General features: G+C 54.9%; 1 protein-coding gene across 6 annotated transcripts in view; it reads right to left on the bottom strand.

Moving 5' to 3' along the window:
* Grb10 (growth factor receptor bound protein 10) overlaps positions 1 to 27,190 on the bottom strand; it is an 80,855-nt gene that overhangs the window by 23,822 nt on the left and 29,843 nt on the right. For 4 of the 6 annotated variants that reach the window (XM_023714424.1, XM_023714422.1, XM_023714423.1 and 1 more), the window contains exons 3-5: positions 12,782 to 12,922; positions 10,763 to 10,936; positions 8,962 to 9,043 (exon numbers count right to left, since the gene is read on the bottom strand). In XM_023714424.1, the coding sequence (XP_023570192.1) occupies positions 8,962 to 9,043; positions 10,763 to 10,936; positions 12,782 to 12,829 (304 nt within the window). In that variant the 5' untranslated portion in view covers positions 12,830 to 12,922. Of the gene's footprint in view, positions 1 to 8,961; positions 9,044 to 10,762; positions 10,937 to 12,781; positions 12,923 to 13,704; positions 13,709 to 27,190 lie in introns of all 6 variants that reach the window. The other 2 variants (XM_023714427.1, XM_023714426.1) reach the window with 2 other exon arrangements.

Below are 27,190 nucleotides of genomic sequence, written 5' to 3'. Positions count from 1 at the left end.
GAGGGAGGAGGAGAGGGAGAGGCAGTTGGGGAAGGACAGGGGAGGGGAAGGGGGAGAAGGGGAGGGGAAAGGGAAGGGGAGGGGACAGAGGGAGAGCAGGGATGGAAAGAGGAGAAAGGGGGAGGGAGAGAGGAGGAGAGGACAATGTGGAAGAGGGGGAGATAGGAAGAGAGAGGGAAGAGAGGGGGAAAGGAGAGGAGGGAGAAAGGGGGGAGGGAGGGAGGAAGAGACAGGACAGGGAGAGAGGGGGAAGGAGAGAGGAGGGAGAAAGGGGAGAGAGGGAGAAAGGGACAGGCAGAGAGGGGCATGGCAGGGAGGGAGAGGGGAGGAGAGGAAGAGAGGAGACGGGGGACAGGGGCAGAGGAAGTGGGGAAGAGTGGGGAGGGGGCAAATGGGGAGAGGGTGGAGAGAGGGAGAGGAAGTGATGGGGAGAGGGAGATCGGGGAGAGGGTGGGGAGAGGGAGAGGGGTGGTAGAGGAGAGGGAGAGGGAGAGGGGGACGAGGGAAGGAGAGAAAGGAGCAGAGGGAGATGGAGAAGGGAAGGGGAAAGGAGGAGGGGAAGGGGAGGGGACGAGTAGGAGATGGGGAGAGAGAGATGGGGAGAGAGATGGGGAGAGGGAGTGGGGAAGATGGGGAGATGGGGAGAGGGAGAGAGGGGGAGTGCAAGAAAAAATGGGAGGGAGATGGGGAGAGGGGGAGGAGCTGATAGAGAGGGAGAGGGAGATAGGAGAGGGGGAGATGGAGAAGAGGGAGAGAGGGATGGAGGAGGGAGGCAGAGGAGGAGAGGGAGATGAGAGAGAGGGAGGAGAGATGGGGAGAGGGAGAGGGGTAGAGGGAGTGATAGGGAGAAGGGGTGATAGAGAGAGGGGGTGATAGCGAGAGGGGGAGATGGGGAGAGGGGTACTTAGGGAAGGGGTAAGAGGGAGAGAGGGGGAGAAGGGGAGAGGGAGATACAGAAAGAGGGAGAGGGGATGAGGGAGAGGGGGAAGTGGGGGATGGGGGAGAGGACAATAGAGAGAGAAGGGCACAGGGGAGAGAAAGAGGGAGACAGAGGGAGAGGGGGACAGAGGGAGAGGGGGAGAGGGGCACAGGGGTGAGGGTGAGGGAGAGAGAGGGACGGGGGCCAGGGGAGAGAGGGAGGGGAAGAGGGAGACAAGGGAGAGGATGAAAGGGAGAGAATATCGGGATGGGGGAGGGAATGAGGGGGACGGGGGTGAGGGAAAGGGGGAGAGGGAAAGAGGGCAAGTGGGAGAGGGAGATGTGGGAGAAGCGGGGAGAGACAGACAGAGAAACTGAGACAGAGACAGACAGAGGCTCTGCGTGCCTGTGGACGCAGCCCCACCCCTAGTGGACAGCACCACCTAGTGTCCTCTCTGTGTTCATCAGGGGTGCTAAAGACCGTGCCGGGTTGTGTCCCTGGATGCTGCTGGCATCTTAAAGATGTGACGCCGGTGCTGCACTGAGACACGGCTGCTGTGGAGCCAGGCCCCGGGCCACACGTCCCCAGGTCTCCCCTCTGCCCCTGCCCTGGCGATTTCCACAGGAAACGACTCGCTGTCCCGCGCAGGGTGTGCACACAGCAGGGCCCAAGAATGGTTAAGAAGAAGCAGCCTCAGAAGAAAGGTGAGACCAGGTGTGAGGTCAGGGAAGGAGCACAGCCCACAGACGTGCCCCTGCATGCACGCACGCCTGCCTACACACGTGCCCTTGCACGCGTGCATGCCTGCCCGCACACATGCTCTTGCACACGTGCATGCCTGCCTGCACACATGCCTGCCCTGCGCAGTGCACTCGAGTGCTGTCTGAGCAGCATGGCCACAGGACACGGAGCCCAAGCGCCGCACCTTTAGGAGTGCTCTCCTCCGTCCTAGTGGCGCCGGGATACGTGCCCATAGGAAAGCAACCTGCCTGATCGGGACCACAAGTAAAAGCACAAATGCTGTGTCAGGTCCCAGGGTCACGTTCACCGAGACAGGAAGCAGAGTCCGTGTGGCCGGGTGGCAGGGGCAGCTGAAGACCTGGCACCCCGCAGGGACAGAACTTCCAGGGGAGGTGGCCACAGTTCTGTGGTGGGCACTGGGGTGGCCACACAACAGGCCACTGCTCTTAAGGCCACCAAACTGTGTAAGTTTTAAAAAGGCTAAGATGGTAAGTCTGACGTTGGGTGTGCTGGACCACAATTAGCCTTTCGATTCCAACTCCTGATCCCTCTGTGGCACACTAAAGCAGGCAAAAGCCCAGGGGTGGAAAATTAAACAGATCACTTGTCAATCTGGAAGGTTCCCACTTTCTATCAAAACTACAAGTATGATTCCAAGAACAGTGACCCTGAAAAGGGAGATTCAGGCCACCAGCATCTTTTGTGACCGCACTGTCAGAGTTCGGTGAGCTCAGCTCCACAAATTCAAACCAGCCACTTAACTAACATGTCTGACGCAGGCTGCGCCGCTGAGCAGGAGACAGACACTTGTTCAGTGACTGAAGGGACAGAGGGATGGACGGATGGACAGACGCGCGGATGTCACAGGGGAATGATGGAGATGGCCAGCAGATGAAAAGAAGCCCACCAGGGGCAGGGAGCAGGGAGCAAGCCCTCTATTGAGCGTCAGCATCCTGAAGGCCAAAGGGAACAAGAAACATCAATGGAGCCCAATTATCTGCTCAAAGGGACCAGACAAAGGAGTGTCGTGAGCCGTCAGGGCCCCAGGAAAGCCAGGCCAGAACAGCCCAGACAGAAGATGACAAAGGGCCACAATGACTGTTTCAATTCTGCTCCAAATAAGGACAGGGGAAGGGAAGGGGGCTACCGCTTGCCCGACGCTGGGTGAAGACAGAGTCCTTGCGCCTCGGTGCTGGCTTTGTTCCCCTCTCCTTATTAAGACAAATAACCCTCAGCATGGAGGGGAAGAGCAAAGGCGACAGGGCAGGGAGGGGCGGGCTGTGCTGTGAGCCATGTGGCTGAGCTGACAGCCCCGAGGGTGCGCTAGCTCTCTTGCAACCTCAGCTGCTCAACCGACTAGAGCTGCAGGACCGGGGCACGTACCAGGGCAAAGGCGCCAGTCCAGAGGCAGGAGAGCAGGGATGGAGGCGGCAGCAGGGGCCTGGCAAGGGGCTGAGTCTAGGCTCCTTCAGCCCAGGGGATGGCCTGACCACGCAAGGCTGTGTGGCTGGGTGAGGCTCCTCCTGTGGCCTCGGTTTCCCCCTGGGTATTTGGACACAATAGTGCCTTCCTCGTGGGGGACACAGTGGGTGACACCACAGAGTGCGTGTGCTCCTACTAGTTTAAAAACCTACTCTGCAGCAGGAAATTCACGCAAACACACAAGGAGGAAACAAATGAAGGTGAGAGATTCCATACAGCGGAGGAAAAAGAGGACACACGCCCAGGAGCCACGGAGCCACGGGAGGGAGCACCGCCCCAACACCGAGAGCCACACCGGGTGGACACAGTGCAGGGCCCGGCATCCATGCAGCGAGGGGGCTGGAAACAGAATAGGCCCTGTGTGACTCACCATCCCCACGCGTGCCGCTGGGTTCCAACCAAGCCCCGGGAAGAAGCCACACAGCCGACCACAGCAGAAATGTGGGCATGCTCTTCCTTCTGTCTTTGGGATTTGGGGGTTAGTTTTATGTTTGTCTTTTTCCTAATCTCTTGGTACTTTTTTCTCTTTTCTCTTAGTTCTTTCTTTTTGTTAGGCCTCTTTCGTTGTTTTTATTTAACTTAATCCATTAATTTTTATTCTTTGACTGGACTTTTTATCTCACTTTTCTCTCTTCATTTTCCTTTTCTTTTCAATTTTTTTCTTCTTTCATTTTCTGCCTCCCCAGACTTCCCCCACTCTAACAATTACTACTGAGCGCTACTAATTCCTGCCTATTTAAGTTGACTCTGTGCTACTGCTGCAGACTTCTTTCCCATTTTTAATGGTAGCAGAGCTGTTTTTAGTAGCTAGTCACTGCACGTTCTGCTTGGCCTGTCCTCGTCCAAACACCGCTATTGTAGGTCTCTTTCCTTTGTGAAGAGTGGTGTAGATGGAGTGACTGTGATACAGCATGTCTACAACCAGGGAGCCTTTGACAAAATTACTTTTGCTGATCTCTATCGCGAATGGTGCCGTAGTAGTTGATTTTCACTGGTTTTTACTTGACACCAATTCTTGGTTCATCTGCATGTCTTAAACACTGTTCCAGCCTGTTTTCTCTTCTCTGAGTGGCCTCAGGGATTACGCAGGAGCTTGGACAGTAAGAAGAACCTCAAACATTACACTATGTACCTGAGGAGGACCGTGATTGCCCAGCCTAGCTTCCGGGAGACAGCGAGACACAGCCCGGTCTCCACAGCAGCAATAGCTTCTCCACCCTTACTGATCTTCACCCGAGGCACAAAAACAACAGAAACAGGAAGAAGCAAGCCAGTGCGACAGCCCCCAGCAGGCAGCAATCGCTAGCATTCGATCTAACAACAGCATGCGCGTTTTTCTCAACAACGCACAGAACTTTTTCCAGCATCAACCATCTTAGGTTATGCCACAGCCTGTGGCTAGATGCCCCTAAAGCCTCATGTGGTCACAGGTGGGGCTCTGCAGGGAGGCTGGACTTACAGTGTGTGACGCTGGGGTTAAGGGTGCGCGGTGACTAAATCGCTGCACTAACCGGTCTGGTGCGGTTCTGGGTGTGGGTGGTGGAATACCCTCCCTGGGTGTCAGCGCTACCCCGCGTGGGATGGGGGTGCAATGCAAGGGCAGAAAGAGGGCTGCTGATGCTGCTTGCTGCTTCTGCTGCTCCTGACCCTTGACCTTCCATGTTGAGAACTGTTTTACGTCCTCTGAGAGGCCCTTGTGCTACGCCAGACCGCCTCGGAGCCAGCCGGTGACAGAGTGCAACCAAGATAAACCATGAGCCAAAATAAATCTTTCCTCTTTGACTTTAGGAGTTGGGTATTTTGTTTGAGCAACAACAAAACTACCCAAGACAGGTCATAAAGCATAACTACGTAAGTACAAAAAAAATTTAAAGCCCCTGCAAACTATGGGAAAACAGCAGAACGCAGCTAGAAACCAACAGCAAAAGACTCTGAAGAAGCTATGCGAACACGTGGAGATTAAACAATACACTGCTGACTAATCAACGGATCTGAGGATGTCAGGGATGAGTGTACAAAGTTCTAAAATCAAATGAAAATAGAAATACAACATACAAGAGCCTACAGGACACGATGGAAACAGCACTGAGGACATGACAGCTTCAAATGTGCAGATTAAAAAAAAAAAAAAGAGCAATTCCAACAAAATAACCTATTCATGCTTGCCAAGGTCCCAGAAGGACAAGAACAATCAAAACTGAAAATAATGCTAAGAAGGGGCTGGGGAGATGGCTCAGTACAATAAGCATTTGCCTGGCAAGCGCAAGGGCCTGAGTTCAATCCCCAGTTCTGCTAAAAAAAAAAAAAAAGAAAGAAAGAAAATAACAGAAAGAAATTATGAAGAGGAGAGCAGAAAGTAATGGAATTGGCACATGAAAAACAATCTGAAAGAACACTGGGTCCAAGAGCTGCCCTCTGAGAGGAAGAGAAGGGGAGGGACGGTGGAAAGGCTCGAGCTGCGCATGTCTACATACCAGTACCCCCAGACGATTTCCTATGAAGTGAAAAAATACCATAAAAATCAAGAAGAAAGAAACACGACAAACTGAGCAGGCTGCGCGACCGTGATGCTACCTGGGACCGCCGAGCACGACTTCCGACTCATGCCCACACTGCTACCACCAGGGCACGGCGCATCTCCCATCGCAGAAAGCAGGGTGAGTACGGGCCTCAGTTATCCCGTGAGAACAGGACTGTAAGAAGACCCGGCGTCTCTTTGGTTGACTTTTGTATCCGCTCAGTGACCTGGCCCCTCACATCCTGTGAGCACTCTGCAGGAAGGGAGGGGCTGCGCGGGCTGGCTTTATCTCCGCGTGCTCGAAATAACTGCGCATCCCACTTGGGTGCAGGGCAGAGCACTTGGAGCTGTCTGGACAGCTCGGGTCTATTTATGACATGTGAGTTCAGAATCTCCTGAATCAAGTATCTATGATGTATGACTCTGGGAAGAGCCATAAGTGGACCTTCAGGGTAAGTGAGGTGGGGTGAATGTCCTCAAGAAATGGACGAGACCCTCAGGTGGGGTGGGCAGTGCCCCCAACCCCAGCACCCAGGGCCAGCTGGGGTAACTTAGTGAGCTTCTGTCTCAAAATAAAAAGCAAAGGGGACTGGGAGTGTAGTCCAGTGGGAAGGCCTGGAGTCAATTCCCAGTACCATGTGTACAGGCGTGCACATGCATGCACACACACACACACGAGTATGCTCTCTGAGAAAAGAGGTAACACACTATGTAAAGCAGCGCTGGTCTTGACAGCTTCTCTCTGCCGCCCTCCTCAACACTCAGCCTCGGGAACTGCATGCCGCCACCGAGTTACTTTCTGACTTCCTGCTGCCAGGACTTTCCCCGCCCTTTCTGCCTCAGAGCCAGCTGACCATGGAGGGGAGCCGTGGGCTGCCGCAGCAAGGTTCTCCTGCTCCGGGTTGTGGGTGTCAGCTGCTGTGCCCTGAGGTGGGAAGGTGACCACACCGCGGGATTCCTCAGAGTTCCCTGGATTCCACAAACTCCCGGGCACAGAAAGCTCAGCCAGGATCACCCAGGGCTGGGGGAAGGAAGGCAGGGCTGCTCGGGGCGTGCGGAGGGTCTCTTCCGGGTGCTAGGAGGGCTTTCAAAAGAAATGACAAACCGTTGTCTGTCCGTGCCACCCCCTGTACCCTTCCTTGTGCTTACGGTGGTAACTTCCGTCCCATGTACTTCCACCACAACGAGGAAACATTTCACAGAAGCCATCTAGCGCACCCCCTGCTCTTCCCGGCCCACTCACTCTCAGAGGAAAACGCCTCCATTCCTGCACGCTGCTGCTAAGAAAGGTGGGAAGCATTTTTAGCAACTGTCACATAAAAATAAGCAGCTTATGTTAGGAATGAGGCAGTAAAACAAGAGCAATAAATCCTCTTGAGCAGACAGAAGTACCAGGTCAAGGAAAGTCACGGCTAATCTTTTATGCTGAACATCAGGCCCCTGGCCCTCGCACAGCAGTGGGGACTGAAGCATGCACAAGCATAAGGCCTCTGTGCACAGAGATGGCTGTGCCTCTGTCGTGTAAGCGGGGAAGAGGGCACCCAGCCTAGGGCGGGCGCGGGTGGATGTTCCCTCCTCTCGCGGGGTCCTGCATGCTGCAGCGCTTCCAGGCACCAGGAGGGGGCACAGCATGCACTCAGGAGAGGAACAGGGGCAGCCATAAGCCCTGCAGGCTCCCCAACCCATGCTCCACCCGGCCTGGGGACACCTGGCATCTTCCACCATGTGGAGTGCTTTCCCGCTTCTCCTGGGATGGTAGGGGACGTCCTGCAGCTCGTGGGCACACTCGCTCAGCTTGTCTACCTGGCTACTTCCTGTTGTCATCACTACTCAAGTAAATAAAAGGCAGGGTGGGCTTTCACTTGGCTACTGACTTACCCCACCTGAGCACTAGGCTCAGAGTGTGGCCGGGCCCCCAACTCACACCCCCAGCCCTGGTGCTGGGACCCCCATGCTGCACTGGCCTGTCTGCCTACCTGAGTCTGTCCCTCTGGTCCTGGCTGTACTGTCTGCAGGAACCTCCCCTTCTATCTCTCACCCGCCACACACCTTGCTCTTTCTCCCTGGCTGGCTCTGACTTCAGCTCTTCCGTGTTGAACAGGGGAAGCCCTTGTGAGTCTGAAACTGCCGGCCCTCTGCTCCTTCAGGGCTGGAAGTCCTTTGTTTCACAGCACTGAGGATTGGGTCCAGGGCCTTCGCGCTGAGCTATGTCCTCAGCCTTTCTTTTCATTCTGAGATGGGGACTCACTAAGTCACTGAGCTGCCTCGGCTGGGCTTGGACCTGCAGTCCTCCTGCCTCATCCTCCCAGAGTGCTCGGGTTACATTCTGCAGCAGCATGCCGCAACGGCTGGGACTCTCGCATTCATTCCTGGGTACTTCACAATTTCTCTTACTACTGTACGTGGGATGTCTTTTTCTGTTAACATTTCCGGCTTCCTACTAGGTCTAAAAATACCATTAGATGCTACATGGTCCTCTCACCCCGCAGCTGCTAGCTTGGGAGCGCCTACCCATCTGCAAAGCGCTGTCTGGGTCTCTGTACGGACTTATTTTGGAACAACTATACTATTTACAAACAGGCCCAGATTTCGCCTCTTCTCCGCAGCGTCTGTTCTTGTCCCTGCATCCCACATCGCGCTGCCTAAGCTCTCTCGGAACAACTAGTGTTCTGGACATTAGTCCTCGTCTAATTCTGGATTTTCCTGGGCAAGACTAATATTTTAGCTTATGCTGCGTGTGGTAGGATTCTGACACATGAATTTAACAGACAAAGAAGGCTCCTTCTCAGGCCGGGCCTCGTATGAGTTCTGCTGTTATTTATCCCATTCTATCATGAGTAGGAAAATGTAATACACATTCTGTTTATATTTAGTGAATGAGCTGCTTGTTTTTCCTTAAGGGAAAGGAAGACTCAACATCGGGAGCTTGCTCTGAGCATCTAGAACTTTCTAGAACACACAGCTGTCCGCCACTACCCCGGGTCTCACATTCATGGGCTCTACCAACCACAAACCATCGCTAGTTGGAAAGGACACAAGCTGCACCCTGCACGCGCTGCAGCTGTGCTCCCTTCGGTCCAGCGTGCAGTGCTGCACCGAGCCAGGTGTTAGCGCCCTTGAGCAACGGCTCCAAGTGCACGGACACCCCGTGCTGGGAGGCAGCACACCACACGCAGCGTCAACTCGGGGGCAGTGTCCTGGGATGTGGGACCAGCGGCCGACTCTAAGCCCGCCCCTGCCCCGACGCCAGGACCATGCACCCCAGCAGGGTCATCACTATGCCATTCTTGCGGGTCCTTACCGGGGCGTTGTTTCCCCTTCTTCGCCGGGAGGCGAGGCGGAGCCAGGTCTCCGGGATTCTGGGGTGCAGGCTCCACTTTGTCCTAAGGGAAAGACACAGGCGTTAGGGGCTGCCGCACTTCCCAGCGTGGCTGTTGGGGACAGTCTGAGCGAGCCACGGCGTGAATTACACTCAAAAGGAAACCAATTCGGAAAAGGTGCGGAAGAGCTAGGAGGACCATTAGTTACTCCTGCCTTTTCGGCTTAAGCAGTCCTCTCTGGACAGTGACTCGGAAGGAGCGCGGCCACTGGCTCAGCCCTCGCAGTGAGCGGACACACCCTGCGCAGCCCCAGACGCTGCTGAGGGCCACCTCCGGGCACGGGTGCGCTCACGCCTCTCACCACTTCAGCTCCTGCCCTCCTATCCACTTTGCATCCTGAAGCACCCTGTCCCTCCCGCCCCTTCCAGCTTTCCTTATTTGCTCTGTATTTGTATGTCCTTATTTTTTTATTAGTCCCATTTGCAGTGCGTACGGTTATCGGGAACTTATGCGTGGCCGGAGCTCACGGTACCTCCTCTCTCACCCCATCCTGCCCATCTCTCCCGGTCCTCCCGACTCCCGGTCCCCCTCCACTTATAAAAGGTCTATTTCCTTGTTTTCCTTCGATTATCTTTTCCTGTCTCCTTATCCTCGCCTGTGAAAAGGACCTCCCTACTTGCTGTTGTCTCTCACTCTGCTCTTTAGTCATGCTCCGCCTTCTCATACAAAAGCAGCCGTGCAGTATCTAAGCTTGTGGGCCTGACTGATTTCACTTAACACTGCAGTCTCAGCGTGCATCCATCTTCCTACTCATGACTCAGGCTTATCCTTCTGCGCAGCACAGTAGCGCTCCACTGTGTGTAGACGCCGTCTCTTTATCTATTCAGCCTCGACAGACACCTAGGTTGCTTCCAAAATTTAGCTATTGCAAGCCCGCGTGTGCATGGGTCACTAGAGAAGAGACCTCGCAAGGAGCAGCTGTGTGGGCCGCAGGACCGAACGCCAAGTGAAATAGGTCAGATGCAGACATTTAAATATCGTGAGATTTCTCTCCCACGAACCCACATGCTTTCCATAGCAATGACTGGTCACCCAGCTGTGACCTTCTGCTATGCGGATTGAGACACTGCTTAGCAATGTTCCCTCCGCATGGCGGGAGGAGCTCAGCGTGACTTCGGAAAGATGAGGGAAATTTCAGGTGACAGCAGTTTCGAGACCCAGAACTCTAGAAAAACATCTGCCTGCAAACTCAATCTAGCTAGCAGAAAAATCACTAAAATATGGGAGAAATACGGCTTTGAACACTCATGTGCTTACGAAACCCACAGCGATTCACATGTGGTGGCAGGTGCCAGGCCCTCTTACGGATGAGTGCACTCTGGGAAGTGTTTACAGTGCCAGGGTAGCTAGACACACCTGGAACTGTGCCTGGAGGGGAGCCAAGCCCAAAGACCCACCGTGCGGCACTGTGCCCTTACTTACCCCCATCACCGTCAAGAGAGCACAGACCCTCGATTTGCATGCTCAACTCCACGAGCCCTACCACATGTGAATGGAGTGGCAGGGCTCGGAGCGAGGAGTACAATCCCCTACACATGCCCTACCAACCGGCACACCTCTAAACAGCACCCACTGGAGCAAACTGGCAGCTCCCAGGAGCCGACAGGGAACTGTGTCTTGCTGTCCCTGCCCAGGGTCACAGGACAGCATCGGACAGCCTGCAGCAGCCCAGGGAAGGAGTCAAACTCAAGATTCAAAGCACGGTTTCCACTCAATGCATACCCCTCTGTTACGGTTGTAGGTCAACATGTCGTGAGGCTGAAGCGTCAGAGATTGGGGATTGTCCACAGCTGATGCCAGAGCCCCCGCCCCCGCCTTCTTTCTTGGTGGAGGCGGCGGCGGAGGCAGGCTGGGTCTGGAGTCCCCAAAGGCCGCATATGGAGTCTGGTTTCTGTCCTGGTGGAGGAAGCAAGGTGACCGGGGCAGCCTGCGAAGGGCACACGGAGACCCCACCCCCTTACCTCTCGTTTCCTGGCTGCCTGGAGGTGGACAGGCCCCTCTGCCATGACGCACAGTGTCACCAGAGGTGCAGAGCGTCAAGGGCACGAGACCATGAGCCGCAATGGACTCCCCCTTGGAGGTCACCACTGCGGGCATTTGGTACGGTGAAAGAAGGCTGACCACAGCTCCTGCTTCTGACGAGGGAGGTGAGAGCGACTGCGGGGGCACGGATGGCCGGGGCAGGGGTGCATGAAGGCCTTCCTAGACGCTGCCAAGGAGCGGGACTGGCTGGGAAGGGGGATGCTCTCAGCCCCCCGTCACCAGGGCTGCCCCTTGGCTCCCTGCAACTCTTGGCAAGCGCGCCTGCTCAATCCGCTCTTCACCTCCCATCAGGGACTCTTTTCTCCTCTTTTCTTAAAACAGTGCAGGAAATATAATTATAAAACCATATTGGTAGCCAGAGTGGGGCCTCAGGTCAGCCCGCGAGTGGGCAGAGGCTACCAGTGCACGTGTGCTCTCAGCCTGCTTTTCCGACACGAGCAGACACTGGAAATCGGGTTGTGTGAGCTATTTTGTGTTTTGTTCCCAGCTGCTTTGGCCTCTGCAATTAACATGATATGAAGTGATTCTTAAGCCTTGGTAAATACCATTTTTTTTTTTTATACTAAAACTACCATCCTAGATACTTTCTGATGGTTTGCAACATCAACATCACATAAATAATGATCAAACACATGCCTCTGGGCACAGTCTTGCACACATTTCTGATTATTCGCTGCTGATCCTTAGAAGCTCCAAGGCGGGGCCAAAGGTCGTGTGTGTCAGCTGCCTGCTGCTGGACGCACATGGTCAGAGGCCTCCTCACCTCATGCGCCCTTCTACCCGGAGCAGAGGCAAGCCCTGGGCCGCCGGCTGGGACTCGCTATGTTCTAGAAATGCCCTCCTGGCCGGGTGCAGAAGGGGGCTGGTTGGGGGGCTGTATCCCAGCACTCTGGGAAGCTGAGCTAGGTGCAGTAAACAGTCAGCCGAGGCAACCTGGCATGACCTGCTCTCAAAATAAGACAGAAAGGGCTGGGGATGGAGCCCAGTGTTTAGGCCCCGGGTTCATGCCCCGTGACTACACACACACACACACACACACACACACACACTCTCTCTCTCTCACACAAATTCCATAGCTCAAAAACATAAATGTGCCTTTTAAAATTTAGCAGACAGGAGTTCAGGATAAGAATTCCATACCCTTGAGAAACCAAGAAAGATTTAATACAGGTTCAGCATCCCTTACCCAAAATATTTAGGACCAGAAGTGGTGTTTTTGTTTTTGTTTTTTTCAAGGGGTGGTACCAGGAATCAAACTCATGACCTCATGCTGGCCGTGCAGGCGCTGTGCCCCTGAGTTATAATTCCTGGGCCCCGGAAGGGTTTTGACTTCAGTCTTTTTTTTTCAGATTTTGGAATATGTATGTCTACACAAGAAGGTGTCTTAGGATTGAACCCAAATCTTCTATTTTATTTTATTTTTTTTTTTGAGCCCAAATCTAAACGGAAGATTGACGTATGCCTCCTACACACCTTATCCACATCACCTGAAGGCAATATTTTTAATAGTTTTGTGTCTGAAACAAAGTTTCACAGAGGGCAACTTCCCACATGCGGCCACATACGGGGGCCCAAAGAGCACTGAATTTTGAAGCACTTGAGATTTTGAATTTTGGGATTAGGAATCCTCAACCTGTAAAAGTAGGATTGTGTTTGGAAAAGAAAGCAGAAACACAAAAGGTAGCAGAGAAAACTCACCAGCGACTGTGGCATTAATTTGTAATTCTTAGATGGGCGTGGAAGCATAAGTCCAACCCCCCAGCACTCAGGGAGGCTGAGGCAGGCAGGTGGCGAGGTGGAGCTCCGCCTGGGCAACTGAGTGGCTCAGCAAGACCCTGTCTCAAAATAAAAGATAAACAAAGACCTGGGATGTAGCTCTGTGTGAAAAACCCGCATTCAACCCCAAGTAAAAAAGGAGAAAAAACAAAGAAAAGCAACTGTGCAGCCTGGAGAGGGGCAGCTGTCCAGCCACTATCCAGACACGACCGACCGGCAGGCTCATCTGTACTGGCACGGCTTCCCCTACAGGGCATCCGCTCTGGTCTAAGGTCTGCTCCCAGTTAGGGCAGGGCGGCCCAGCGGTCAGAGCTATCAAAGTCTTGCACAGCCGCGGGAGGCCCAGCACCGGCAAGGACAGGCGGATCTCTCTTTGATGGCCAGGTTAGCTTTTTAGATCACAGCCCTAAATTACAGTTCTGGCCCTTCCAGGGAAGGGCTAAGGGGGTCTCCAAACTCCATGACCCCAGTTGTAGGCACTGCTCATTAGATGCCAGGGCTTCCCACAGCAGAACACCCTGCATGGACTCCGGGAAGTCAAAGTCCGGCCCGCTTAGAGGATGTGCTGAGACACCGGCTCCCAGAGGCGCACCGGAGGCTGTCACCCTGGAGTCCACAGCTGAACAGGTTGCTGGAGGCGGAGCCACGCCGGAGGACTTGGCCCCGAGGTTCTCAATGGGAGACCCCTCCTGGCTCGCCCCAACTCTCCCTACCCTCTGGTTGCACGGGTGGAATAGGAAATCCCTGCACAGCCTGCCCGGGGACAAGCAAGTGAGGAGACTGCTTGTGCTTCCCAAGGACCAGGCTGGCGGGGTCTCACCATTTACTTCCTTTCTCTTTGAAACCTGTCTGGCGACGCAGCCTGTCCTTTGCCCTTTTGTACGGCTGGGCAAGCCAAAGTGCACCTGGCCCCTGGCGTTGCCACTCACATCCCCAGGTGAAAACTGGGGATGCCCAGAGAACAGGCTCCGAACCATGAGCACAGAGCAGGCCACCTGAACGGCCACTCGAACCCCTCGGCTTCAGACAGCACTGCAGGAGCTGCGGCCTCGATGCCCAGGGCACCAGCTGCAATGAGAGTGAAATTGCTGCCTTCAAAAATGGAAGCTGAAACAGCCCTGGGCAAAAAGGAGCTGGAGCTACTTTGGTGTTTTTTGCCCCGAAGGGCAGTGCCTGTTTCAACTCTGTGTTCTGTGTCTATGTAAAAGCAGAGGAAACTTGAGATTTCAAAGCAGAGAAGCAGGTTAACTGGCCCTAACACTCTGTGCAGAGCTCATCCTGGGAAGCTGAGCTGTGAAGACAGCGGGAAACACACTGCGCAGGGGCCCGGAGGCGCGCTGCTCTGGGCTGTACTAAGACCGCGACTTGAACAGGAAGTGCCCTGTGAATCCTAAGATCAGAATGGAAAGAACTTTCCTCCTGAGCCACAAGAAGCACCAGTTTAGAAGTGAAAATCCTCTCACATAAAGCCCCCAGCGTTCCCCTGGTTTTCCTGCACCCCAGCATGGAGCCTCTGAGGGCTGCCAGCGCATGCCTCTGGGTCGCTCTTCCAGAGTCTGCACGGTTCGGCTATTCTCGGGAAGGGGGATCCCTGTCTTTCATTTTCCACCACAGCCTGACTGCGCGGTTACTCACACACCTGTCACCTGCGGGACGTGTGTGACCGGTGATGCTGGGATAGCCGCAGAGCCTGCCTACATTCGCCAGGGTCTAATTTTAGAGCACTTCCATCACCCACAAAGCAGCCTCGCCCAGGCCTGTCAATCTTGACAAATAGTTTTCCCAAAATAAGACGCCTCCACCCAGTCGGTGTGTGGCCGGGTTTCTCCGGTTTCCCATGAGGGGAGCAGAGGAGCACAGCCTCAAGGTGAGGCAGCGGCTGGACGCTGCAGAGAGCAGCGGGGACCACTCGGGGCTTGGGGAGACCTCGGGACAGAGCTAGGCGGCATCGGGGTTGTACAGAAAGCGGGCTGGGCTCCGAGAGGGCTCACTGCTGTGCCTGTCCTGGCAGCCCCTGCCCGCTGCCCCCTGCCACCAGCCCGGCACTCCCTTTACCTCCTCCCCTACCTCATCACCTCGACCTCCATCCCCTCTGACTCCTCTTCCATCACCTCCATCGCCTCCACCTGTGCCTCCTCCACCCTTCCATCTCTGCCTCCATCACCTCCATCGCCTCCACCTGTGCCTCCTCCACCCCTCCATCTCTGCCTCCATCACCTCCACCTCCTTGCAGCTCACCTGGGATCCCAGAATCACCGCCTGTTGCCTCCACTGCAGCTGTGACTCTCTCCTGAGCCCCTGCGTCTCCCGGGTCAGGACTTTCCATCTACCTCCTGTCCCTCCAGCCCGTCGCCTCCACCTGCGCCACCCCCATGCCCTCCTGCCCCCTCCCTGCACCACGCCGCCACCTTCTTCACCTCCTCCCACACGAGCCCATGGGCCCCCGCCCCCCCAGGCTCCTTGTCCCCTCCCCACCTCCATCCCTCCACTCTCACAGCCTCCCCTTGCAATAAGGCCCCAGCGCAACACCAGGAGGTCCACGCCTGTCACCTCAGGGAACAATGCACCTTGGGATGAAGCCACCTCCCGACTCCCGACACACACCACTAACACTGTCCACCCAGGGACGGGGCCCAGGAAGCCCCATTGCCGGACCTGCACAGCGACCGGCGCATACCGGCTTCCCCCACCACACCAGGAAAAGGGTTGCCTACACAACTTTTATTTTTATTTCATTTCTTATTTATCTGCTTGCATTACTGGGGATTGAACACAGAGGCTTAGCATTAAGTTACATCCATAGCTGTCTTTTATTTTTACGACAGGAACTCACTAAGTAGGCCAGACTGGGCTTCAACTTGGGATCCACCTGCCTCAGCCTCCCAGAGGGCTAAGGTTATAAGTTAATTTTTTAAAATGAATATTCCACTATGACTTCAAAGACTTGAAAGACTGATCTCAAATCTACGTAGTCATCTTAAAAATCTTTCTAAAAAATTCTCAAAAAATAATTCTACATTGCTTTAAAAAAACCCAGATGGCCAGCTCACGCGCTCATACCGATGGACACAACAGCTCACTTGAGGGGGGGTCTCCCGTTTGCTAAGCACAAGGTCAAAGGTCACGTGTGACCCACATGAGCCTGGACTCTCAATGATGTCAGAAGATCGGGACAGAGACTGAGCAAGCGGCTGGCCAGAGTGGGAGCTGCTGTCTGCGGGAGCTGCTGGCCGGGAGCACAGCCCCGTAGGCCTCTGTGTGCTGCTGCTCAGCTCAGCGGCACTCATCTCACGTGCCAAGCTGCCCTCCCTGCACAGCCCATCAGCTGGGACAGTTGTGCAGGATGGAACTGAGGAATGTTTCTGCAGCCTCCCACCTCCTCTCTGACCCGGAGCCCGGCGCTGCGGAGGGAGTTCTTGCCAACACAGCTCAACACAAAACATCTTTCTGCGCAGTGTGGGTACCGAGGACAGAGAGGAGGAAGAGCCAGTCACCCCGCAGCTCGTGGAAAATCCACAGTGCGGTGTGGCCCAGGAGCGGAAGCCACCTGACCTTTCCCACAAAGGAGACTTCTGTGCATGGGTGAAAGGCTGCTGGGTTCCAATGAAACATCCTGGCGAAACAGGCAGGGTCCCCTGGGGGCCGGCTCTGCGCTCCAGAGGAAGGTTCGGGCTGCGGCGCCGAGGCAGAACCCGAAGCAGCACCTTGGTACCCGGAGCTGGCAAGGACTGCCAGCACTTGGATGGGCACAGCCACTCCGCAGCCACCAGCCTGGGGCCGTGGTCACAGTGCCTGGCTCAGAGACTTCCTGTCTAATGGGGCCGTGGGTGGTCCACCCAGAAATCACAGGTGAATACAGCAAGATTTCCTTTTGGAAATTCAGTAATAAAGAAATATTTTCATAGGTAACATCTGCCTGCAGATCTTACAGGGCTTCACTCCTGTGGCATGGCGGGACACAAATGGTGTCAGGTTCTACAGAACACGTTCTGCTTTCCATTTGGTCTTTTTCTGAAGAGCAGGAAATGCTGCCGTTCGTTACAAGTACATAATCCCTCCTTCTGTGCCAGAGCCTGGACTGGGTGGCGGGTGGCAACGGTGGGGGAGAAAGGCCCTGCGCTGAGATCTGGTAGGGCTATGCCAAGGACACATGAGGCCCCCAGAGCCCACGGGTGAGAAGGGAGGGTTCTAGCACAGGCTAAATTCTGCCAGCAGTCAAATAGCTTTCAGGTTGAATTTTGGTTTTTATAAATTGGGGGGGGTGCTACAGTGCAGGGTACTGAATCCAGAACCCCCACGCTGAGCCCCAGCCCCTTACTGTCGCTCTAAGCCCCCACACTTCCTGGGTTGCACCAGAACTTCGGGTCCTCCTGCCTCAGCCTCCCCAAGAGCTGGCACTGTGAGGGTGAGGTCGGAACAGAACCTCCAGCGACCTCTGCTCGCAGCAGGGCCTCTCACTGCCTAACCTCGGCACCCAGCCCTCCACTGCCCAGACCCTGCGCAACTCACTTTTCTCAGCTGGACAACCTGGTCCACCTCCTCGGTGCACCCCCATCCTCTTGGGCCCTCTGTGTGGGAGCCACGCCCGCTCCTCTCCCGTCTGTCCTCTGCTTCGCCAGAACAATCATCACAATTCCCAATTTTCTCCAGTAGCACCATGTCGCCCCCACTAATGTCTGTCTGGGGGACCACAGCTGTCTGTTCAGCCCGACACAAGTGATAGGTGGGGATGGCATTTCTAAAGCGTGAGGGTTCCACTAGCAGGACACTGTCACCCATTTCCTGCAACCCCCACAACAGCCAAGACAGCAAGAAGCCCTTTCCTACCAGGAGGGAAACTGAGGCACGGGAGTGGTGCGTGATTTACCCCAGATACCAGAACTCAGAAGCGTCTGATAGAAAAAGGCTTGCCTAGGCCCCGGGTGGGAACAGAGCGCTCCTCGACTCCTGCTGCCTCCATGGCCAAAGCAGAAGGAGCACACACGCAAAGTCATGCTGGTGCTTCGGCAGCTGCCAGCAAAGACAGCTGGCCGGGCCACACCGAGCTCCACACTCAGGCCAGCCCACGCTGCGGGGCCAGGCCCTGCCCCAGAAAACTCAACTTCACGTCCCGGTCACTCCACGGCAAAGCCATCCACGAGAGCCAAGAAAACACTGCTGGAATCAGAAAGTTATTTGTGCGCTCAAGATTTTAAGAAGAATTTTTCTCTATAAAACTCTGGAGATTTCTCTAATTGCTATAATTGCAGATTGCTCAAGAACAGAGCCTACTGTAAATCACCCCGTTTTCTGAGAAATTCTGGAACTGTCGTCTGATTTTCCAGGAACCCGCGATGGACACTGCCAAACCTCGCCGCGGGGCTTTTACGAGAGCAAGACAGTTGCTTTCAGAAGCCACCGAGGAAGACTGTCAGAGTGTGACTGATGACACAGAGGGCCTCGCCACATCCCAGCCTGGGCAGGTCACAGCCTTGGGCACCGTGGGTGGGGCGAGGGGCGGGCAGAGCCTGGGCCAGCAGAAGGGAAGCGTCCTGGGGATGCGACACAGGGCTTCTTCTGGAAAGTCTTCCTGGTCTCTCAGAACAGGGAGACCATGGCTCGCAGGCACAGGGGATGCCCCCCTGCAGGAGCACGGAGGTGGCCCTGAGCCTCCCAGCCACGGCAGCTCCGTCTAGCCCACACCCATCCTTGCTTTCTGTCTGCAGCAGCGAGAGCTGAGCACACAGCTCCTCCGATGCCGCTTTTCTGTCTGTTTCACTCAGAGACCAGAGGGAGCAGAAAGAGGCCTTTCTGTAGCCCGGATGCAGCAGGCAGGTTCTCCTCACCATCCCTGAGAAGGGGCTTTACAAACCGGGTGAGCAAAAGCACATCCAAGCAAGCATACAGCCCGTGAAGGCCAGAGAGTGTAGTAGGGAGTCCCCCAGCGCTCTTCCGGCAGGCAGGAGGGAGGACAGCGGAAGACAGCGCCTGTGGCCCCGGCCGGGACGTCCCTGGGACTGAGACCCGCAGAGTCCACTCTTGACCCCAGCTCTTCCTGTCGCCCCGCTTGCTGGCCGCCATGGGTCCAGCACCTTGCCCTGCCAGGCACCTCTGCCGAGAGGTTTCTGGCTCGGAGCCGGCCAACCATGGGCTAAATCTGTGACCCAAGTAAACCTCTCCTCCGTAAACTGTGCGTCCTCGAGGACTCCTGTTCCAGCCAGGACAGGCAAGCCGCTGAGACACATGTCAGAGGACACCACCAAGAAACTGGAAGAACCACCCGCAGAATGGACCTAGATAGCTGAAAACCCTTTATCTGACAAGAAATTAATATTCAAAATATACAAAGACTGCTGATACCTCAACACTGAAGTCACCAACAAGCCAACCCAAGAGCTGGCAGGGGACCCGAACACACATTTCTGCAGGGAGCCATCCAGGAAGTGCACGGACCATCCTCAGACACCGACCACGGAATTACAAACCCGTGGATGCACAGCAGTGGCTTCTGCAGGGACAAAGGCTTCCTCCCCAGCAGCTGCAGAACGGCTGGAAAGTGTGCCACCCCTGACCGAAGGGACTGAGTGACGAGTCAGCCTTGTTCTCTTGCTTTCACCATGTCCTCCTAATTCTGAAGCTAAACTTACACACGTTACAAGAAGAGAGTGTGGAGGCCTGCTGGTCGTCCACTGAGCTCTGACCTTATGAAAATTTAAATGATCTTCTTGACGCAGTTTGTATTTCTGCATGAGACTACGGTTCAGGAAAATCAGTTCACACAAAGCCAAAAGCCAGCTGATACTAAAGTCAACATTCTGCTTCACAGTGTCAATATTTACGCGGCTGCGTCCAGCGGCTGAACTCGAACACGGTTCTGTTCTGTTATACTTAGTTTTCCACATGGAGGGCCACCCATGCCCATTAAATTACAGCTCTCCCACTGTCATAAGCTCGAGACACGTCACACCTAGAAGCCAGATCGCTTCTGCCAAACTCCAAGACCGGGAGGACTGCAGGTGGCATTCCTGGGGGCGGAATGCACACCGCCTGGGGTGTGGGTCACGCTACAGGGTTCAGCTTTCCACTGGAAGCTGGGACTCTGTGGCGGAGCCCAGCAGAGAACTCAAGCACCATGGGCGGCAGCAACCCCACCAGGCTCTCTCCTGAGGCTTGCCACCCCAGCACACATGCTGAGACTCTGCTGGGTCAATTGACACCTGCTAGTGCCACCCCACCGCAGGCTAACACCTTGCAATGAACGAACTGAAAGCAACTGGGGTGGGGGCTAATTTCGTGAACAGGGATAGTGTCAGGGTGGCCAGTGCCACTCTGAGGTCCCTCCTCCTGCCCTGTCTCTGCAGATGCCCCCTGGCTCAAGGGCCAGCCTCACACCCGGGCCCTGGTGGGCACGTGGGAACACAGCCACCCAGGACTGTCTCTTGTATGACGCACAGCCTCCCCTAGATGAACCCAGCCCAGCCCAGGGCAGTGACGTGTGACTGGGAGGCTGAGATGGAGGCCATGAAGCTTAGCGAGGCCCTGTTTTGACAGAAAAAGTAAAAAGGGCTGTGGATGTGGTTCCTGTGATGGCCCTGGGTTCAACCTCAAAAAAAAAGAAAGGAAAAGGAGAGCTAGAAACCTCCGCCCACACAGGAGCCTCTCCTGGGGCCTCTGCCCAATACCTCTCAGGCTCAGCTGGGAGGGTCCTGGCCACCTGCCACCTGCCACCTGCCTGCTCCGGCTCTCAGAGCAGGTTCACCGCACCACCCCACCTGGCGCGCCTGCGGTCCCCTCCACACGCTGTCTCCTGCCTCCTCCTCCCATCCACACTCACAGGACAGTGGCTGGCCTGCACACGTGAGCCCGGTGTTCACTGGTGGTGGCTCCTGAGGCTGTGTGTGCCCGCCTGGTCCTGTCACTGACTGTGTCCCTGTGCCCCAGAGGACGCAGACCCTGGTCCTTGCCCTGCTGCCCTCGCTCTGGCTCCACGAGGCCAGCAGCTCCTCTGACCAGCACAGTCCCCCGTGAGGTCCTCGTCCCCACGGCCACAGCTCGCATACAAGCTCTAGCGGAGAGAGAACCAGCCCTTCCTCAGGAGCTGCTCACTGCGTGGGGAGCCTGAGGACACAGCAGCCGGGCACCGCGAGGAGCCAGCGCTGCGAATCTCTTCTACAAGAACTGGTCCCATCCCCTGCTCTCCTAGAGCACGATCCGGAAAGAGACTCAGGATTTGCCACCAGGAACAGAAGACAGCGAGTGTGACCACCCACTAATGGAAAGCTGAGCGGGAAAGATTCACGTAAAAAGTGAGATTGGGAAGCAGCACAGAGAAGGGAATCTGGGGCTCGGGCGGCTCAGCTGCCACGCGCACCGGAAATGGCTTCCGAGAGGGCGGCCTCCACGCACCACAGAGCGCAGCAGCAGAAAAGACAAGCTTTAAATCTTAAAATAAGTCCCTGTGAGATCTACCAAAAAGGCTGTACCATAAAGACTGGAATCCTTTTTGTATTAAGAAGAAAAATGTGGGCTGGGGCTGGGGTTCCAGGTGGGGCTCTTGCCTTTCACGCCCAAGGCTCTGGGTTCGATCCCTGGTGCCACCAAAAAAAAAAAAAAAAAAAAAGGAAAAAAATGTGAGTAATAACCTAGATATATTAAGATAATCCTATGCAGACCTAACAGCAAAACCCTAAATGCCATACAATGAAGCTAATATACAGTTTAAACATCAAAGGAGGAATAGACTACAAATGAAAAATATGAAAGAAATGCCCATCCGCTGAGGAATGGATAAAAAAGATGTAGTCTTCTGATACAATGGAGGCCAAAACAATCAATTGGCCAAACAAAAAGCAAAAGAAAGGGCCGGCGAGGTAGCGTAGTGGTCTAAAGCACCTGCTTAGGCAAGCTTAGGCAGGCTCAGGGGACCATGGCTCAATCCCTGGTACCACATGCTGCACCAGCCTCACCCTCAAGGCGGGCTGAACTGCTCCCCTAAAACATACAATGGAGTATTACTCACTATAAAGAAGATAAACTCAAGGATAGCTTAGAGGACCATACTGCTGATTTCTACTGGTCTAATGAAAGGAACCGTTAATGCTCACATTTTTTTCTTTTTAATTTTTTTTGATCAGTTTTGCATGCTTATGTCCGGCAATCTGAATAACTAATTTGAAGGCAACAGTACGCAATATAACGACCCTGTTGTGTTCCTACCATTTTGTTCTGCGAACTGCTGAGATAACAAGGGCATGCCACCAAGCTTTGCCCAGCCAACCTCTGTTTTTTTTTTTTTTTTTTGATTCTCAGCAAGTTGAAAAAGTCTTCCTTGGTGTATTCTCCTCAGTAGTCTGTCAGTTCGCTCCACCTAAGCGTCCTGGCAGATTCCTAAGCTGCACGCGTTCTATTAGCCCAGCCCGGTGAGCACAGAGCCCCCCTGTGGCGGCTGTACACCGCGCTCGGGCTGCGCCCCTGGGCCCACACTGCCTGTCCTTTTCTCTACCCCACAGGGGCCGAGCCCTGAAATCCCGCCTCACCTGGCTCGGCCCTGCTGGACAGCTATGTGGCCAGGCTTGAGTTCTGCGCTCCACAAACCCAAAGCCTGCTCCTTGAACTCCTATGCAGAACCCTGGCAAACGTCTGAGCTCACAGGTGCCGGACACAACAGCACTGGACACACGCCTATTCCACAGGCTCCCTGGGCCCTGGCGCTGTGCCTGAGCCCAGCGACCCCCAAGAGGGCTGCCTACCCAACCTCAGAGCAGGAACGTCAAACATGCTTTCCCGGGATGAAGATCCCAGCTAGATGTGCGGTTCAACACTGCCCACTGCGCATCCTGGCCACACCAGGAGCCAGCACTGGCCCACAAGGACCTGAGGCTCAGGGCCGAACCCTGACCCAGGTGCCGAGACAAAACAAATGGGGCAAAGCACACTGATGCCCCCAGGGGGCACATGCTCGGCCACGCCCGATGGGCTCAGGGCAGGGTGAGCCCATGCATGACAGGCAACGCCCCGTGGCAGCCTGGAGGTGCCAGCCGTGCCCTGGCCCGGGCTCCTACACAGGAAACTTGTCCCCAGAGTGGCATGCAGAGGGTAGCGCAGAGCAGTAAGGTCACCATGGCGGGCCACCCTCAGAAGGGACTGGCGCGGGCCTCTGGGCAGGCAAGGCCACCCCACAAGCTCACCCCAAACCTCTGAGCCAGACATGGGTCCTGAAGATACTTCCCAGCCTCGGGGATCCTGTCACAGTGACAGCAAACGCGCAGCCTCCATAAGGGCAAAAGCGGCTCACTCGGGCATCCCGCCCAGAATTGCCACCCCAAAGCCAGACGTTCTACCTTACAAAGAGACACTAAATTGAACTACAAGCGAGGCAGGTGTTTTCCCACCCACAAAGGTCAGAACGGATCGACAATCTGCAATCCAGAGAAGGCTGCCATTTCTAAAATTAAAGCTCTAGACATCTACTGACAGGTGAGTCTTGTAAAATTTGGATTTTATTGTGGAACTGTTTAAAGCATAACCATGAGTTAGAATTTCAAATGGCTTTAATTTAAGAAAAAGCAAATAAATAACCTACCATAATTTTCATCTACTCTGGCTACAGCACTCCTATACTACTGGAGCCCAGAGGAGTCACTGAATAGCCACTAGGAGACTTTCTAATGAACTTTGTAAAATCCGCAAAATCAGGGCCAGGGAGATGGCTCAGTAGAATAAGCACTTCCCTAGAAAGCACAAGGGCCTGAGTTCAATCTCCAGTTCCACAAAAAAAAAAAAAAAAATCCGTAGGATCTATCATTTTCAAAAGGGTACTGCTTCCCCTATTGGATCTACAAAAATATAGCAAGAAAGGCCGTACCATGGGTCTCCTGAAGTCACCACATCTACCACGGGGAACCAGACCCTCAGCTGCCGCCCGCTTAGGCCTGCCTGCTACGGCCCCAGGGGCTCGAAGGCAAGGGCCAAGACGGCCTGCTCCGTGGAAGTCACACTGAGCACAACACAAGCTGCCCTGGACGGAGTGGGCAGGTACGTGTCCCCCTGAGTCACTGGGTCCATGGCTCACGGGTGGGAAGCCCTACACGGCCACACTGCTAAAAAGCCACATGCTTCTGTCACACGGGTCCCAGGCTTCCCACCGACTGTCCCAGCACCACAGCCGGAGGCCAAGACAGCAGACACCGTGCATAATGAATCACCCGGCCCCACAGTCAGGCCTGCCATCCCAAAATAACTCCTGCTGACCAGGAGGACGGGCCCTCCGGAACCGCAGCCCGGGCCATCTGAGGATAATGTGCCCAGGAATTCTCTTTAACCATCTGGTGACATGTGTGGCACCCTCACTGGGTAACCCAGTGGCTCCATGATGCCGTGGCCTGCGTGTGCTTACACCTTGCTGGCCGAGGACACTGACTCACTCCCCACCCCCACCCACTGCAGACCAGATGCAGGTGATGGGGAGCCCCAGTTGCACCATATATTGCACCCCATGACCTATGCAGGAGGACTTCACACCTAGCCAGGGAGCAGGAGGCACAGCAGAGGTGTGGGTTCAGGTCAAGACTGCCATCTACAGGGTGCTGACACCCCTCCTGTGCTATGCACACTGCAGGGACCGGGCCACGCGTGATGACATCACGGGCTTCGCAGCCGGATGCCTGGGCTTTGGTCTGAGCCTGTCTACAGCGCACATTCACTGCTCCTTGACTGGAGGGACACTGTCCCCACCAAGAGCCAGGCTGTGACCCTAGGCCCAGATTCTCTGATGCCCCAAACCACCAGAAATTGATCAACGCTCACTAAGACCAAGACCTCAGTACCTTTTCAGCTGTCCTGCAAAGCCCTGGTCCTGTGCATATAGCAGGAGTCGCCAAAATTAAGGCAAAATGATTTCCCAGGTAGAAAACGGGTCTTTCCTCAATTCAGATGGATGGGGGGAAGAAAAGAGAAAGAAATCATTGTACTTGGCTTGATTTTGGACTTTTGAGAGTAAGTCTCTCTAGGCAGTGCAGGCTGGCCTTGAGCTGTCAGCAATGCTCCTGCCTCAGCCTCCCAAGTGCTGGGAGTACAGGCATGCACCACCATACCCAGCTTGTTTTGGGTTTTACATCTGCAGCGAGTGGCAGAGACAGATGGGCAGCTTGGAACAGGAGCTGGTAAGTGATCAGCTGGGAGCAGACATTCAGCCGTGTTGTAGCTGTTCCCTCCCCTTTCCAAGGGCCTGTTTCTAGCGGGAACGCAGAATTCTGATGAGCGCTTTCACCTCCTGGCTGAGCCTCACAAGGAGCCAAGTGACTCAACTCTCGCCCTCTTCCTGAGAGGCTGACCACGTGGGAGTGAAAGCCTTCAACCAGGAAATTTCAAAACCGAAGTAAGGCCTTCCAGCTCTGCCCCAAACATAGGAACGTCGTTCCTCTCAGACCCAACCTCCTATTACTAGTAAAAACCTTAGACCAAACCAGTGGAGGAAGACTCTAAGAAGGGACAAGCGGCCAGGTGTGGTGGTATGTGTCTACAATCCCAACACCCTTGGAGGCTGAGGCAAGAGACCCCCAAGTTGGAGCCCAGCCTGAGCAATTTGGTAACCCAGGGAGACTGTTTCAAAAAATAAATAAAAGTGGCAAGGAGGTGGCAGACTGCCTAGGGACCTCAGACCTGAGAAGCCAGGAGGCAGATAGCCCTCCATGCCTGCACCCCACCCACTTTGTGTCCAAGGAGGGACACAGTGGGGGCCATGGGACAGTACCCATGTTCTCCAACTCCAGGGAAACTCAGAGGCCGAGTTGGGAGCTCGCTGGACCCCCCCATCCCAGGGCACACAAGGGCTGATACTCTGGTCCCTGGGGTAGGGCTGCTGGCTGAGCAGAGCTGGCCTGTGACCTGTCCTGTACCAGAGGAAGCAGGGGACCTAATCCTCTGCACTGGAGAGCCATACCATGCCAACTGCATCAGGGAGGGCCCCAGGCTGCCTCTGTGTCCCCTTTTTGGGTATCACCAGCGTCCATGGGAACAAAAGCAGTGCCACACACCCAGAAGCAATCAGGGACTCCCACAAGTCTAGAATACACCTGCAAAACACCTATGAGACCTTGGTTGGGATAGTCACCAGGGGCCACCAAGCGGACTTGGACTCTGCCTGTGCTTCAGCAGCCACTAGAAGGATGATTCCGCAAGAACTGCAAGTACTGTGGGAACAAGAGGAGCTGGCACACCACGGCCAGGCTACAGGTGCCTCGCAGAGAGCACAAAGGCCCTTCCAAGCTTGGCAGATTCCTAGATTCCATGGGCTGGTGCTAAGACTCCAACATATCTGGGACCACCCAAAGCCTACCCAGCCATGGAGCAGGCAAGGCCTGGCCCAACACGTGGCAGCCCAACTGTACAGGAGGACCACGGTCTCTGCCCATGCCAGGAAGACCGTGGCAGGGGCTACCCCTTCACACTGCGTCCTTCCTGCCCATGGGCCCCAGCGAGTGGCACTGCAGGTCCAGAGGTGGGAAGGACTGCTCCTAAGGAGGCACTGCGGTCCTGAGAGTAAGGAGTGCAGCACAGCGGAGGGCGCAGCAAGATGTGCTGCCCCAGGGGCAGCGCGGTGGGCCAGAAGCAGCCTTCCGCCCCTGCGGACTACTTCTCAGGGCCACAAAGGGCTCCAGAAATAACTCCACACCTCCAGCTATCTCTCTGCTGCTTCCCCGGCAGATGTGATCTGCACTGTGGAGAGCAGACCTGGGGCCATGCCGAGGGGCAGCAGGGCCCACCTGCAGCGCTTCAGGCTGCTGTCCTCCCCCACGCACCCCCAGGACACCAGGCCCATGCTGGAGAGCAGGAAGGCAGGCCAGGACCGGCCACCTGAGCCTTAGACCCTGAAGACGACCACCTAGTTGTTTCCTTTCCAATTCATTCTGTGACATCCACCCGAGCTACTCAGGAGGGGAGGATCCAGATCCGGAGTGTCATGAGCCAGGGCTGCTCACCCAGCCCTGGGAGTGCTGTGGTCTCCTGAGAGGTACACTTCATGCTCAATTTTTTTTTCTTCCTTCTAAATTTTTCATAACATTTTTTGACCAATTTTGCATGCTTCTATCTGGTAATGCGAATAACTAATTTGGAGACAGCAATTTACAATATAACAACCACTGTGGCTGGCATTCCTGTCATTCTGTTAGTGAATTCTGTATCATCTCTAACATTTTAACTATTTTTATTCTCTTTTAAAAATAAGTTAATTAAAAATTAAACATTAAAAAATAAATTGAGAGCCAAGGAGATAGCTCAGTAGAATAAGGCTTGCCTGGCAAGTGCAGGGTCTCAAGTTCAAGCGCTGGTACAGAAGAAAAAGAAAAAAAA

Source organism: Octodon degus, unplaced genomic scaffold (genome assembly GCF_000260255.1).
Source record: "Octodon degus isolate 3935 unplaced genomic scaffold, OctDeg1.0 scaffold00035, whole genome shotgun sequence".
Taxonomy (NCBI): Eukaryota; Metazoa; Chordata; class Mammalia; order Rodentia; family Octodontidae; genus Octodon; species Octodon degus.
This window is presented reverse-complemented; position numbering and strand designations above follow the sequence as displayed.